Source organism: Ipomoea triloba, chromosome 2, assembly GCF_003576645.1.
Source record: "Ipomoea triloba cultivar NCNSP0323 chromosome 2, ASM357664v1".
In the NCBI taxonomy this organism is placed as follows: domain Eukaryota; kingdom Viridiplantae; phylum Streptophyta; class Magnoliopsida; order Solanales; family Convolvulaceae; genus Ipomoea; species Ipomoea triloba.
In genome coordinates this window covers 26,045,341-26,060,607 of record NC_044917.1, presented here as the reverse complement: position 1 = coordinate 26,060,607, position 15,267 = coordinate 26,045,341, and the positions used below count along the sequence as shown (strand labels likewise).

The 15,267-nt window shown below is 34.6% G+C and overlaps 2 protein-coding genes across 2 annotated transcripts; both read right to left on the bottom strand.

Moving 5' to 3' along the window:
- Nucleotides 1–1,518: 1,518 nt before the first annotated feature.
- LOC116010615 (embryo-specific protein ATS3B-like) lies at nt 1,519–3,173 on the bottom strand. Its single transcript, XM_031250097.1, has 3 exons — nt 2,869–3,173; nt 2,665–2,769; nt 1,519–2,145 (listed from the first exon to the last, which is right to left on the bottom strand). Exons 1-3 carry the CDS (start codon nt 3,022–3,024, stop codon nt 1,807–1,809), a joined length of 600 nt encoding a protein of 199 aa, XP_031105957.1. The 5' UTR covers nt 3,025–3,173; the 3' UTR covers nt 1,519–1,806.
- Nucleotides 3,174–8,355: 5,182 nt separating this feature from the next.
- LOC116009717 (TSET complex member tstD) lies at nt 8,356–13,334 on the bottom strand. Its single transcript, XM_031248839.1, has 5 exons — nt 13,163–13,334; nt 12,489–12,602; nt 9,317–9,396; nt 8,984–9,108; nt 8,356–8,707 (listed from the first exon to the last, which is right to left on the bottom strand). Exons 1-5 carry the CDS (start codon nt 13,213–13,215, stop codon nt 8,636–8,638), a joined length of 444 nt encoding a protein of 147 aa, XP_031104699.1. The 5' UTR covers nt 13,216–13,334; the 3' UTR covers nt 8,356–8,635.
- Between the last annotated feature and the right edge of the window lie 1,933 nt (nt 13,335–15,267).

The following is a 15,267-nucleotide window of genomic DNA, read 5'->3' as shown; positions in this document are numbered from 1 at the left end:
ATATATATACATATACATATATACATAGGGGAAGAATTTCGGGAGAACCCGGGTTCGATTCCCATAAGTGACGATTCCCCCTCGGCCAGCTCTTGTGCCTCTCGGAGCGAATGTGGGTTGACATGGACCGTTAAACGAACAGAGAAAGACCCCGTGAATCTACCTATATATATATATATATATATATATATATATATATATATATATATATATATATATATATATGCAGGCCTGATGGCCGAGCCTGATATATATAGCCTGGCTTGTTTAGTTAAATAGGCATTTGAAATTGGCTCAAACCCAGCCTTTCTACTAAACGAGCTAGGCCTAACTAAGCTCTAATTATGCCCGAACATAGGCCCTTACAAGGGGTCTAGCCTATTCCCATCTCTACGTACTGTGATAAAATATGATATGATATTGATATGTCATTATATAGCCTCATCTTGGTGCTCATTTATGCTTGTTTTTTACTCTAATGCTAGGTAAATAAACATGGAACAACACGTAATTTGACATATTTTGTTCGAAGGAAAGAATGATCGAGAAATGAGCAAACAAGCATGAAAAGATGTTAATCTTGAGAGAAAACAGGACTTTAAAGCACAAGGAAAACACCCGATGGCACACCGGGGACCGAAGGAGTCAAACAATGGCGTAGAGGTCAATTAGAAGAACTCACGCTGACACTCACACCGTGAGTGTCAGCGTGAGTCTCAATGATCAATTTTTGATCATTGAGACTCACGGTGGGACTCACCGTGACTCCTTATCCTGAAGGCTACGAAAATGCGCGAAAATTAGACTATAAATACCCTTGGTTGGTTATTTTGTAGTCACTTTTGAATTTCTAAACTCCCATTTTAATTTTTCTCTCTAGGAAACTTCAAAAACATTCTCACACACTTGTAATCTACGATGAATTAGGAAATTTAGAAGAAGAATTCCTTTGTATTCACAACATTCAAGTTCAATTTCAAGATTATTTCCTTCCATTAAATAATCAAGTTAAGTTCTTTATCTCATACTTTAGCATTTATATTTCTTAAAGTTTCTTTTGAATTCCATGTTTTTTTTTTTTTTTTTTGAAACCATGTTTATTATTTCATTTGCTTTTAGTTTTACATTTCAATCAAGCATGAATAGTTAAACATTCCTAGGATTTGAATTGAACTTCCTTGAATATGAATCTCAATATGAATTAAATTGCATAAATTAGGTTTTGTATTGTGTGAAATTGATTTGACTGTTCATAATTATGACCAAATTATGCAAGAGATATTTGGAATTGGTGTTCCACCTATGAGAATAGGGCTACACCATAGCCATACCTCTCATATTTCTTACTCACGTTTGAGAAAAGGGGGTTTGAATTAAGGAAATAAACATACAAAGTGGTTGTTAAATTGTCTCTTCTAGCCAAGTTGTCATGAGAATGAGACTTAGGATTAGTTGATAGTCCAAGAGATCACGAGAGTGACATTGACACTTAAACCATTTCCCCAAATTCATCATTTAAACTTGCATAACTTAAACATTAGACATAAACATGATTTTATTCAAGTATGAGATTGAGAACAATTTAAACTAGAGATGAATAGCAAGCTAAGAGGTAACACACAAGACACCAACCAATTAACATAGTTTTAACTAAAGCTAGCTAGCTATTAAAAGCATTACAGATACATTGAAACTGGGAATTGAATTCTTTTATTTATGGCATGCATCAAGAAGTTGATGAAATCCACCGAAACTAGCTAGCTAGGAACCCAAAGGCAACCTTATTACACACCAAAACCCATCAAATTAATCACGCTCCAGCCCAGCAATGGCATACAACGTTGAAGCAAATGCAGACACCAAATTCCATCCCCATTTGGCATAAGCTTTTGTAGCTCGACTGCAGTAGTCAAAGCCATACCACATATCTCTGGGCACACCCACATTGTAGTAGAAGGTGACAGGCCTGCTATAATGCCCCTGCCCCTTGATCGTAATATCATAGGGTATCCACCCGTCGTTTCCGCTCCGGTATACGTACACGTAGCATATCTGATACGTACACGGACCCCATATCTGGAACGTATCTGTTGAACACCGCTCGAATGTCCTTGAATATGGATCGTCTAGCCTCGGTGCATAAACCTAAATTTCCCCAAAAACACAAACATCATCACAATTCTTATTCAAGAAATGGGAAAAATGCCTATTGATTGTTGGCTAACCATACAGGATCTAGCCCTCTGGTGCCTGGCGAGGCACCAGACTCTGATTTACTTATCTAGACTGGGACTAGAAGGTGATGAGAGCCTTGATATAGAGAATTTCGCTTTATTGTAGGTAAAAATACAGAATCAAGCCCGTATTGAGACAATTGTACCCGACACAGATTCTCCCACTTAATGGGTGATTGAATCGTCATGATTTACTCATTCATTACCTATCAGAACAGGGAGTGGGAGTTAAGGAAATTTCACCTAATTGTAGGCAATAATACATAATCAAGCCTACAATGTGAAAATTACACTAGACATAGGTTCTCCTAGTTAATAGGCGATTAAGTCGTCATGATTTAACCATCGACTGCCTACCCGTCGAGACGAGGTGTGGGAAATTTGGCGTAATTGTGGGCAAGAAATGGGAAATGTATGAATCTGAAGGAACCTGATTCCCATAAGCATCACCGAATGAGAGGCTGATTTGGTCTCTGGTGGTTGAAGTGGAATAGCAGCTTGTCCTTATGTCCACAGTGAAAGAGCATTTCCCATTCTGCAAATTAAAAACAAAACGTACGATATGATCGATCTTCAATATAATACGGAGTAATTTCTTTTCATGATCGATCGATCGATTTCAAGACAGACAGACCTGTTGGTTGAGGGTGGTGGTGTTGACGGCGAAGGAAGGAGGAGCTGGGTGCGGCCAAGAAAGGATTGAATTTGATCTTGCCTCCGAGATAATAATGGGTATGAACAGTAAGATCAGTGCAAAAACAGGCACACAATAAACTTTTGCCATTGCCATCTTCTTCCTTCTCCTTCCCAGTCTGTGAATTCGAATTTGGGGTCTTAATCCTCAGCCTGCACGCCAAAATCCTGATCACAATGCCACCTTTAATTTCGCCTTCTCATCTGATTTGTATAGTAGTCCATCACAAAGGCATATCAGTCTTTTCACCTCTATATACCCCTGGTATTTTTGGACTCTTAATGGATTTTCCATATATAGAGTTTCTACAAATATTAGTGCGAATTATTATCCGTGCCGTGCAATATTTTATAGAAAAAATATATATATTTAGTCCCTTAATTATTCTTTACTAATTGTTTTAGTCGTTAACTTTTTACTGTTTTAATATACACTCTTAACTCTGTAAAAAAGTTACAATTTTATCCGTGGAATCTCACATTGTGTTTAAATGGCATGTAGTGACTCTCCCGTATAGAGGGTCATGAGATCGAGTTTCATTTAAGACGTTGTTGCTCTTTGTGCTTCAATAGGTTGAGAAAGTATAGATGGATAGATACTACAATGTAATAAAGTCAACAGCATTAAAAAAAACCATGGAATCAACAAAATTATTAAATTTTATTAAAATATTACTTAGTAGATATTTTAGTATTTTTTAATATTTCTTATTTAATTATAATCTTTTTTTAATCTTAATTTTTTATTTGTAAAATAAAAAGATTGATTTGTGTAATAGCGGATAAACAAAATTATTAAACTTTTGCGGTCTTTTGGTTAAAGGGAAGTAATTAAGTGTGAAAAGAATTGCAATTCCATGGGAAAATAATAATGCGTGAATAAAGTGAGAGTTTAAATTGCAGTATTTGGTTTGCAGGAATAAAATTACTAGAAATTTCTATTCCAATGTTTGGTATACATGAAAATTGAGAGGGAATAAGTAGTATAAAGTTCAAAATGCTCATTGTTATTATAATAATAATAATAATAATTATTATTATTATTTGAAAACTATTATTATTATTTATAATTGACAAATTAATTCACAAATTGTTAGAGTTGTTGCATCTAAAAAATGCAAATTTTGAAGAGTTCTGCATATAAAGAATTCAAAGGAACATACATGAAAGTTGTTGTATGTATATAACGCATATAAAGAATGCAAATTTTGAATAATTGTTGCATATAAAGATTAAATTAAATGAATATACACAGAGGGAAGCCGAAGAATAATACACACTATAATTTAGAAGGGAATGCCATGTATCAATTTTAGGTTTAAAAAAAGGAGGGATAATTTTGTCTCAAGACTCTTTTTTTCTTCCTAAAATCCATGGAATTAAATTCCCAGGAGGGCCATGGGATTCTAATTCCATGAAAATAAGGGAATTGCAAATCCCCCCAACCAAACGAAGGAATTTTGTTACATTCGCAATTAGGTGGAAATTAAGTGGAATGGAATTGTAATTCCCTCCAACCAAACGCCCTGTTAATTCTCAAGATACAACCCAAGACCTTGATCAGAGTGCTACCTTTATGGCCTGTTTGGTTGAATGTAGTTTGAGGGGAATTGCAATTCATTGAATTCCCAAACTACATTGTATGTTTACTTGGAGAAAATTGTAATTCCCTCAAAATGATGAATTGCAATTCATGGGGTGTACCACGTGAATTGCAATTCGGTAGAGAGGATGAGCAATTTTGCTGGTGTAAAGATAATTTTGCCCTTCCTCCCATACCCTTATTATTATTATTATTATTATTATTATTATTATTATTATTAGTCATTTTGTCGCTTCTTACTTTTCAATTCTTTGAATTGCAATTCCACCAAATTACACCACTCAATGTTACGAAACACACCACAATGTTAAGAAACACACCACAATGCATATTTGTGTGGTGTGAACCGCACGGGAGAGCACGACCGCACCTGAACCTGACCCTATATATATATATGTGTGTGTGTGTATATATATATATATATATATATATATATATATATATATATATATATATATATATATATATATATATATATATATATATGTATGTATATATATATATATGTATGTATATGTATATAGAAAATTAATCAAATGTGGCCTGTGCATTACGTGCGGTCGTGTGGCCCAAGATATGCCGCTGGATGGAGGTGATCTGACGGTGGAGGTTATATATTAGGATTTAGGAAGTTTAATTCGCATAACTTAAGTGGGGCTTTATGGTAATTGTAAGTGGGAAGGTAATGTTAGAGTACAGAATACACTAATAAACGTATTATTAAAACACACCATTCAACGTACTAAAATGCACCAGTTCTTAAATTAAAACACACCACGTAACCACCACACACCAAATGCAACTACTCTTGTAAAATTCACCACCATGTGTATTAAAACACACCATTCTACGTTATAAAATGCACCACTGGAGAAATTAAAACACACCATTCCCCACCATACCGAAATACACCACTCAATTCAAATGCACCAACAAAATTAAAACACACCATTATACGTTATAAAATACACCACTGGACAAATTAAAACACACCATTCCCCACCATACCGAAATACACCACTCAATTCAAATGCACCAACAAAATTAAAACACACCATTATACGTTATAAAATGCACCAGTTCTCATATTAAAACACACCACTTAAACACCACACACCAAATACACTTACTATTGCGAATTACACCAATATTATCTCAAATATGAACCAGATTAATGTTGATAATGCACAGACTATTGCGAATTACACCAATATTATCTCAAATATGAACCAGATTAATGTTGATAATGCACAGAGTATTGCGAATTACTCCATTCTCGTTTCTCTGTTGGAGTCGACTTATGCTTTTTGTTCAGAACGGAGCGCTCGTTGCTGGTGATGGAGTCCCTTCTACGCTCGTCTGGTGTTTGTTGCTCAGTGCTCGTCGACTTCAAGTCTCCGTCTGGTGTTTGTTGCTCAGTGCTCGTCGACTTCAAGTCTCCGTCGTCTGTTTGTTGCTCAGTGCTCGTCGACTTCAAGTCTCCGTCGTCGTCTTGTTGCTCAGTGCTCGTCGACTTCAAGTCTCCGTCGTCGTCTAATCTGATCTGGTTTTGAAATTGTAGTGAATTGTCAACGTTATCCTTCCCGTTCGCGTAGCTAAAGATCGGCGTCTGTATTGTTTGGATTAATATGAAGCCTTAAATCATGTGATCTAATGGTGCAGATAAGGCCACACAGCCGCATGGGAGAGACTGGCCGCATCTGATGGGGACTCTATGTATATATATATATATATATATGTATGTATGTATGTATATATATATATATATATGTATATATATATATATATATATATGTATATGTATGTATATGTATATATGTATATATGTAGATGTATATATATGTATATATATATATATGTGTGTGTGTGTGTGTGTGTGTGTGTGTGTGTGTGTGTGTGTGTGTATATATATGTATATATATATGTGTGTGTGTGTGTGTGTATATATACACACACACACACATATATATATACATATATATACACACACACACACACACACACACACACACACACACACACACACACACATATATATATATATGTATATATATATGGAGGGCTTAGGTGAGTGAGGGACTGATTTGATCTTTTCATCTGGATATATCAACGATTAAGGTTGCTGAAAAATAAAGAGAAAAGGACAGAGTTCATATTATAAATATTACGAAGTTAAAAGTTTGTAATAATTAAAAAATAAAATCGATATTGCATTTATTTTACTCTCAATCATTCATAAATCTTAATAAGCGGCGGAGATCAGTTCTCACTTTTCACATGAGGAACTTGTTATCATCGTGTTCATCAATGATTGATGATTTTATTAAAAAAACGCACACACACACGGTCAATTTTATCATTATTACAAATTTTTAAGTTTACAATATTTATAAACTAAACTCCATTTTTTTTCAACAACCCTCAACCGTTGATCTATTCATACGGATGGATCAAATTAAATCCGTATGTACTTAATTTTTACATTGGAGCATGTTCTTATATGAACCATTTTCCCCAGACACACACGTGATGAGTAGGGGGGCATTTCGTTTTCTAGTTCAGTTTTTTTTTTTTAATAAATGAAACCATTTAGTTTCAATTTTTAGTTCGATTCGATTTGAAAGAGTTTAGTTTTAGTTCGATTTGAAAACTCGAACATTCCCTAGTTCTCTATCACTAGGGATTGCAAATTCCATCTGCCCCACTGATATCCACCTGAACCCACCCTGTATGGATCGGTTTTTGTGGGTGATAGTGGGTGGTGGGCCTAGTTATTGACTTGGTAACCACAATGTTATAAGTTCGACTCTTAACGGGAGTGACCTACTTGGTTTGAGCCTGTCAGCCATAAGCAACCTAAACTAGTTCATTCTCGAATAGTAGTTAGGCTATATATATAGGCTTAGGATTCCATGAGAACACATCCCCCCAAGAGAAAATTAAGAATCAATCTCAGCCTTACATCTGTAAAAATCGGATGGACCAAATCAAATTAAAAAAAAAAAAAGTACTATGACATTTTTGTAATTATCGTCAATTTTACCACACAACTTTTAACACTACTCTGCACTTGTTAAAACCAAAATGTTTATTTCTGGATAACATTTAAAAAATCAATAAAAAGAAAACTAAATTTTAAATTAAATCGTAAATGTTAAACCCTAAACAGTAAAATGTGAACTCCTAACCCAAATAAAACCAAAAAAAAAAAAAAAACTTAGGGAGTGTTTGGTTCGCACATGAAGTCGAAATGGAAATAAGAATCAAATACTTGATAATGATAATGAGTTTTGATGTACGTATTTTGCATGTTTGGTAGTAGGGTAGAATTGCAAAGTACAAATTTTAATATTAAATATGCACTTTGTAATACTTAACTGTGCACTTCATAACAACTAAATGTGCATTTCAGAAAACTTTTGAGAAGTGCAGACTATTGTCTTAAAAGTTGCCCAATAAAATTGGTGATAATTACAAAAATGCTATAGCATTTTTTAAAATTTAACTTGAGCCTTTCAATTTTCTCAAATATAAGACTAAAATTGATTCTTAATTTTGTTCTAACGATTTATTCTTATTTAATCATATATATACATAACAAATCAAATTTTAAAACAAAAAACGTTGTAGCATTTTCTCGTAATTGTTGGATTTATAGATTAAATAAAACTAAGTTTGGGAAGCCAAATTCTGATCGTCAGGATTAAAAACCAGATATTGCTAAGGGAGAAAAATTGACAACGTTTTGCGTACTGGACACTTGTCGCACTTTGGATATTCATCTGTTTCGCCGTTTGGAGCCACCGCTGCATGGCTTTGCAGTTCTGACGCTACTAAATTCTTATTTTATTCTTAAAAGAATTTAATACATTGTTTTCTGCCTTTCTGGATACCAAGTCAAATTCAAAATGATAAGCCAGAGCATTTGCATTAAGTACAGTAGTACAGAAGTGGCTGTAATTTAGAACTGGTAACAATGTCACAAGCAAAAGTACTGTGCATATCAATCAACTTGTAGATACTCATTCCTGAAGTTATACAACATATGTATGCCGCGGTTGTGGTGGCTGGATTCACGAACAAGGGAGAATGCGATAATCATTGCTCAGAACTCGACAGGGGGCTTCAACCTTATGAGTCGTTTGATTCTTTCTTTCTCAGTATTTTCCAGCAGCCCCTATGAACCAAATAGAGTAACAAGAGCATTAGCAAATGACTATTGACTAATAGACTCCAATTCTAGGGAACTGGCCTAAGTTAGTAGAGAGTACTAGATATCTAGTGTGTGGTCATTCTGAGATAGGAAGGGTGAATATAATTCCCCCATCACAGATCTGTATTTGAGTTTCAGATTGCACACGATTATAAATCAAAGATTGAGAAGAACTGAGGCTTGGTGTTTTGAGTGGATAACTCGCATTTGCGTTCCAATCTAAAAGATGGTTTTGCTCACCTTCCACACAATCTCATCCAGGCATAGGCAAATCTTTCCATACTTGTCCAAGAAAAGGCGCTCGGTTGGAGGTTTTCCACACACATCCTTAATGCCCGATGTTATGACGAAGATTGCTTCAGATACTAGAAACAAAGTCAACAAGATTAAATGGTTAGTAATAACACTGGTGAGAATTATCTTGAGGACTTGCAATCCAAGTAAATAGTCCAAGAATCTTGCAATAATTATCTATGAGGGTTATGCAAAGCAAAGAAAACACTGGGAGTACTTCTTGCCATGCCAAAATTTATAAATGAGGCCTAGAAACTGTGCCTTAAACAATATACTCACAGGCAAGTTCATCATACTCATCCTTGCCAACAACAAAAATGCTGACATCCCCCAGCACCGTGTACACAATATAAACTGATCTGCACATGTGGATAAGATTTAGAGATGAGAAAAACTTAAAGAATCATAAGAAGATAACAAGGTAGATCTTGTCAAAAAAAAAAAAAAAAAAAAGATAACAAGGTAGATTGTATTTGTTTCCTACACTTAGACATGACCCCAGATTGGTTCTGGTTCAGGGAAATTGAAGAACCTGAACGGTAGCCACTACAGTAGAGGTTTGGTCACAGTTCACAAACCGGTGGTTTAGGTTCAAACTGCCGGTTCTAATTGTTGAAAAATAAAGAGTTAGGTTTATCTATATGGTTGTGTCTGTTTATGAAAAATAAAGAGTTAGGTTTATCTATATGGTTGTGTCTGTTTATGAATAGGTGTCAGTTTATGGATAGGTACTTAGTACTTACAATTATGTGTCTGTATATATATTTATATGTACTATGTTTCTTTATTAAAAATAGAAATAGATAATATAGAATCATTACATTTTCTATATCTTTCAGTCTTATATACATTTTCCATTCCTTGATTCTTCATTCTTGCTTTCGCCTAACTTACGGGTGATTGTTATTTTCCACCCGCCAGGCCATTCTATCTTCCAAATTCAAGATGGTATCAGAGCCTACTTTCCTAGGGTATTTTCCTTCCCATTTTTCCGGCGTAAATAGTAGCCTGCGACTACCTCTTGGATTCAGACATATCTATGGTGGTTTACTTAACTCGGAATCATGTCGCAACCTTAACCAAGAAACGCCGGTGTCATCCGCCGCTGCATGCACCCACACTCGCTATCACATTTTGCCGGAACTCCGATTGTTTTTCTCAAATCTCTTCGTCTCCGATGGTTTTTTTGGTCTGACCTCCCACACTGATGAATTCCTCTCTTTCTTTCGACCTTATCTGGAAAATTTCATCGCCATCCGTCAGCGCCGCTGACGAACTTCCCTCATGCACTGGCGCATGAGGCCACCTCCGGCGGGATTTTCCGGCGAAAATTTCCAGAAATCTCCGTCAGTCCTCCGCAACTCATCTGCGTGGGTTTCCTGTGGTGTATTTTTTTTCCAATGGAAGTTTTTCAGATTGTTGTTTTGCCCTTTAGACCTTTTGGTGAAATTTGAAGGCTTTTTGGGTTTGTTGCCAAACTTCTTTCTAGGGTGTTTTGGTATAACCGTATTTGTTTATTTATTTTTGGTATACCATATTTATTCCTTAGGGTTTTCAAGTTTAGCACCTTTTTGTTTTCGGAAGCCTTTTTTGTTATTCACTTATCCTATAAGAGAGTGTAAACAACAACCATGTGGTGTTCTCGGTATTCATATTTTTATTCTTTGGGTGTGTATTTGTCATTACTATGGGCTCTACTTCATCCCCTTCGCTGCTCATGCTTTGTTTGCTTTGCCGCTCTTGATGAAGATTGTTGTTAGCAAATCCTAGAGTGCTTATGTTGCTGTGAGGTTGTTTATGACAAGCTTCGCCCCTGATGCCTTCATTCCCAAGGGTTGTGTATAGCATTGTCCCTTCGAAGCCATCCAACACTGTTATCCTCTAGCTACTTTATCTTCATTTGTAATTTAAAGTAAGGTAGAGTGTATGTTTCAATCCAAACTTGGATCCTCCAGATGTTCTAGCTTGAGGGGGAGTGTTGAAAAATAAAGAGTTAGGTTTATCTATATGGTTGTGTCTGTTTATGGATAGGTACTTACAGTTATGTGTATATATATATATATATATATATATATATATATATATATATATATATATATATATATATATATATATATATATATATATATATATATATATACTATGTTTCTTTATTAGAAACAGAAACAGACAATATAGGATCATTACATTTTCTATATCTTTCAGTCTTACATACATTTTCCATTCCTTGATTCTTCATTCTTGCTTTTGCCTAATTGGTGGGTGGTTGTTATTCTCCACCCTCCAGGCCATTCCATCTTCCAAATTCAACACTAACCATGTTTTTTTCTTTACATTTTCCAAATTCTAGATTTCCAGCCTTCCAAGTTCATATTTTCATAGTCCCGACTCCTGAACTTATGATTTGGATTTCAAATTCAATTAATCATTATTCATTATAATTATATTTTACTTCGTATGTTCTTAACCAATAAATGTACTAAAACAAAATAATTACAATAATTTTGGGCTTAAAACAGTTTATAAGAACATACTGTAATTCAATTAATCGTTATTCATTATAATTATATTTGGCCTCATGGGCTGAGGACGTGACAGCCTTTCTGTTTTGGTGGGTTGCAGCCCCATGGCCTGGCCCATATGTGTATTATCTGTGAGTGAGTGTGTGCGTATAAGAAGTTTTTAGAGTTTTGCATTTTGGCCGAACCATGGTCATGCCTCCCTCAGTCATCACCCACACCCCCCTCTCCCCCTAGGGGGGCTTTTCATTGACAAGCAATGGCTTTCTAACCACTTCTGTTTCATCTTTTAACAGACTCCAAGTTGAGGGGACCCCAAGGGCAGGGCAAAGACTAGCAAACTATTGTTGACATGATAAAGAGAATGCCCATCAAACTTTTTATGAATCAGAACTGGAACTGGTTTGGCCTGAACCACGGTCATGCCATCATGCCAACCTACACTCAGCCCCCCCCCCGGGGTGGGGGCTTTTCATTGGTAAGTAATGACTTTCTAACCAACTATCTTTCATCTTTTTTAAATCAGACGGGAGGGGGAAGACTAGCAAACTATTGTTGATGTGATAAAGAGAACACCCTTAAAACAGTTTATAAGAACATACTGGTCCCATTTTGCAAAACATATAGTAATGGATTATGATAATAAATTATTTATACTATCACATGAATGGATCAAAACAACTAAAAAATAAATATACAAGTAAACAAAGATGAATGTTCGTTATCCATTATTTTTCACCAAGGGGAAGAGCATGGATTGAAAAAAGGTTAGCCAAACATGGAAGAAGTCCTCAGATATCTTGTCAATTGGTACAAATTTTACCCTATTTTAGTATTGTTAATTGTTACAGAGTAATTTTTTGTGGGTTTAGTGAACCAGTAGAGTATTTTAACTAACTAAACAAGAGAAGAGATTCAAGAGAAGCACATACTTGTGACAAGCAACAAGAAGCTCTTCATTCTTTGTGCCTTTAAGATTATCTGCACCCAGCTTAACTAGGAAAGACCGCCAATGCAAACGCTCTTCTGCTGGGACACCATTAAATCTGTGAGCAGAATATCAGTAAGTAATCACTAAGAGCAATTCATATAATCTCATAAGAAACAGGCAGCCTCCCCTTAACACTATTACACCTGTCTTCTCTCCACAGCTATAACAATTCTCTTTCCAGAGACATACAAACAATTCTTGATTAGAGGACAGCTATCAATCCACTGTTTTTGGAAGAAAAATTTGAATCTACCATGTCAAATATTGAATGTTCCAAAAGCTAAAGGGGCGATCAAAACCTCAATTATTCACATAATCACATTCAAGTATGAAACTTTAACCGTAATTAACTAACTGTACGAAAGCTCAATCCCAGATCCCTAATGTTGCAAACATATTTCTTACAAATTGATCGACTCTAAAGTTTTATTTCATAAACTTGAGCAACATATTTCTGAACTAAATGCTCGTCCAATCAAATCATAGAAATGGAAGACAATTATAAAACCTAGATTTTAAATTTTTAACTAGAATTCGAAGAGGGAAACCAATCAACTACTTACGATCTCAGCAGAACTGCATCAAAGTATATAAAATATGAGTTTTTGAGGTTACCGTTCGACGAGAATGTTCCCCTCGGAGTTAGCAATCAACACAGCCAGCAACATTTCTCTTTATTCTTCTTTTGATTTTGAATCGGATAGTTGCAGAGAACTGATCGAGGTCGGGAAAAATTGGGAATTTGGTCGCCGAAGAAGAAAGATGTCTCTCAAAATTGTGGTATTTGGATCTTTCTCCCCTGATATTTGAAATATTTTCATTTTAGGCTCACAAATATAATTTTAGTTTGAAATTAGGGTCAAATAAGTTATCAAATTATATTAATTGAGTTATTCAATTAAAAAAATGTAATTAGATCTATAAACAACGCAACATCATGCAATTAAACATAAAATGACATGTTTTTTTAATCATGCATTTATTTTTTTATTGTATTTAAAATCATTTAAATATTGCATGATTTTATACTCCAATGAAAATTAACATGACATCTTTTTTTTTAGTACTGTTGACTCTGTTATAATGATTGTAGGTTTATTGATGCAGTTTATATTAAAAGTCAAATTTTTTTTTAAAAAAAGTGTAAATTTTAATTTATAAAATGATAGATAATTAAGGTAATTATATATAAAAAAAATTGTGAGATAAAGAGAGTTAATATTATAAAAGTTCTTTTGTACGTAAAATTAAATGTGATGAATGGGGTACAAGGCGTACCAGTCATTATCCATAGACCATGGTTTCACACATTTGTGTAAATCATAAATAAAAAGTACATTTAATATACTAAAAATATATTATTTTAAAGTATATGATTTTTTTTAATATATTATCAAATAACGTACATTCAGTGCATAAATAATGTACTTTTAGTATATTAAAAATATATATTGAATTCATGGTCCACGTAACTATGTGGGTCATGGTTCACACAATAATTTGCTCAAGGCGTAGCGAATCAGTCTCTCCTTAGACAGTTGGATCCTTCGACTCTCTTAACAACTGGTCAGACGCAAATTTTACTGTAGACCGCGGTCCACAATGGATTGTGGTCCATGCATCAAAACGGCGTCGTTTTGATTAATGAAAATAAATGATTGAAATGGCTTCTCGTTTCGCGTCGTTAACTCTGTGTGTATAACATATTCAGTTTCATTTTATATATACTGCAGTTCCCTTTCAACACAACTATAGTTCCTTTTCGATATAACTACAATTTCATTCGACATTATACACTCAAATATGTGAAACTATTATTCAGTTTCCTTTCAACACAACTACAATATCATTTCGATATAACTACAATTTCATTGGACAATATACACTCAAATATGTGAAACTATTATTCAGTTTCATTTTATATACATTGCAGTTTTCTTTCAACACAACTACAGTTTCATTTTGATATAACTACACTTTCATTTGATAATATGAAAACAAATGTGAGGTAGTATCTTTTGAGATGAACTGTAGTTTCATTTACGAAGCTCCGTTAAGACTTGACGACTGTCGTTTCTTTACTTAATGAAATGACGGCGTTTTGGGACTATAGTCCACCGTATAATGACTGCGGGTCAGAGCATTGGGCTTTGGCTTGGAAATGTTGAATGCGTTGTGGCAATCTTTGGAAAGTATTGGACTATAGGCGAAACTGGGCTCATGGCCCATGATCCGACATAAGCAGAAGCAGGCTATCTTGTATTAATTTGTGGCTAGGGATTTTAGCGAACAGAGTTTTCGGTAAATTACTCGTGTTCATGTTCGATAAGTGTTCGTTTATTAATGTAAACAAACATAAATAAACAAATTTTAGACATCGATTCATAAACGAACAGTGTCTGAATAGTTGTAGACTCGTTTGCTAAATACTCGTAAACAAGCTCATTCGGTGTTCATTTAATAATGTTTAAGAACAAACTCGTTTAATAATGTTTACAAACATGTTAATGAACAAGCAGTTAAGCATGTGTGTGTGTGTGTTGTTTGTTTGGTTATTGTTTGTGAACATAGATTATTTCTTATTCATGATTGAATTGTGATTTTGGACATGTGCATGTGTTGGTTATTAAGCGTTCATGAGCATGTTCACAAACGTTAATGAACATGTTTGTGAACGTGTTCGTTAACGTTAAAAACACGTTCATGAACATGTTCACGAA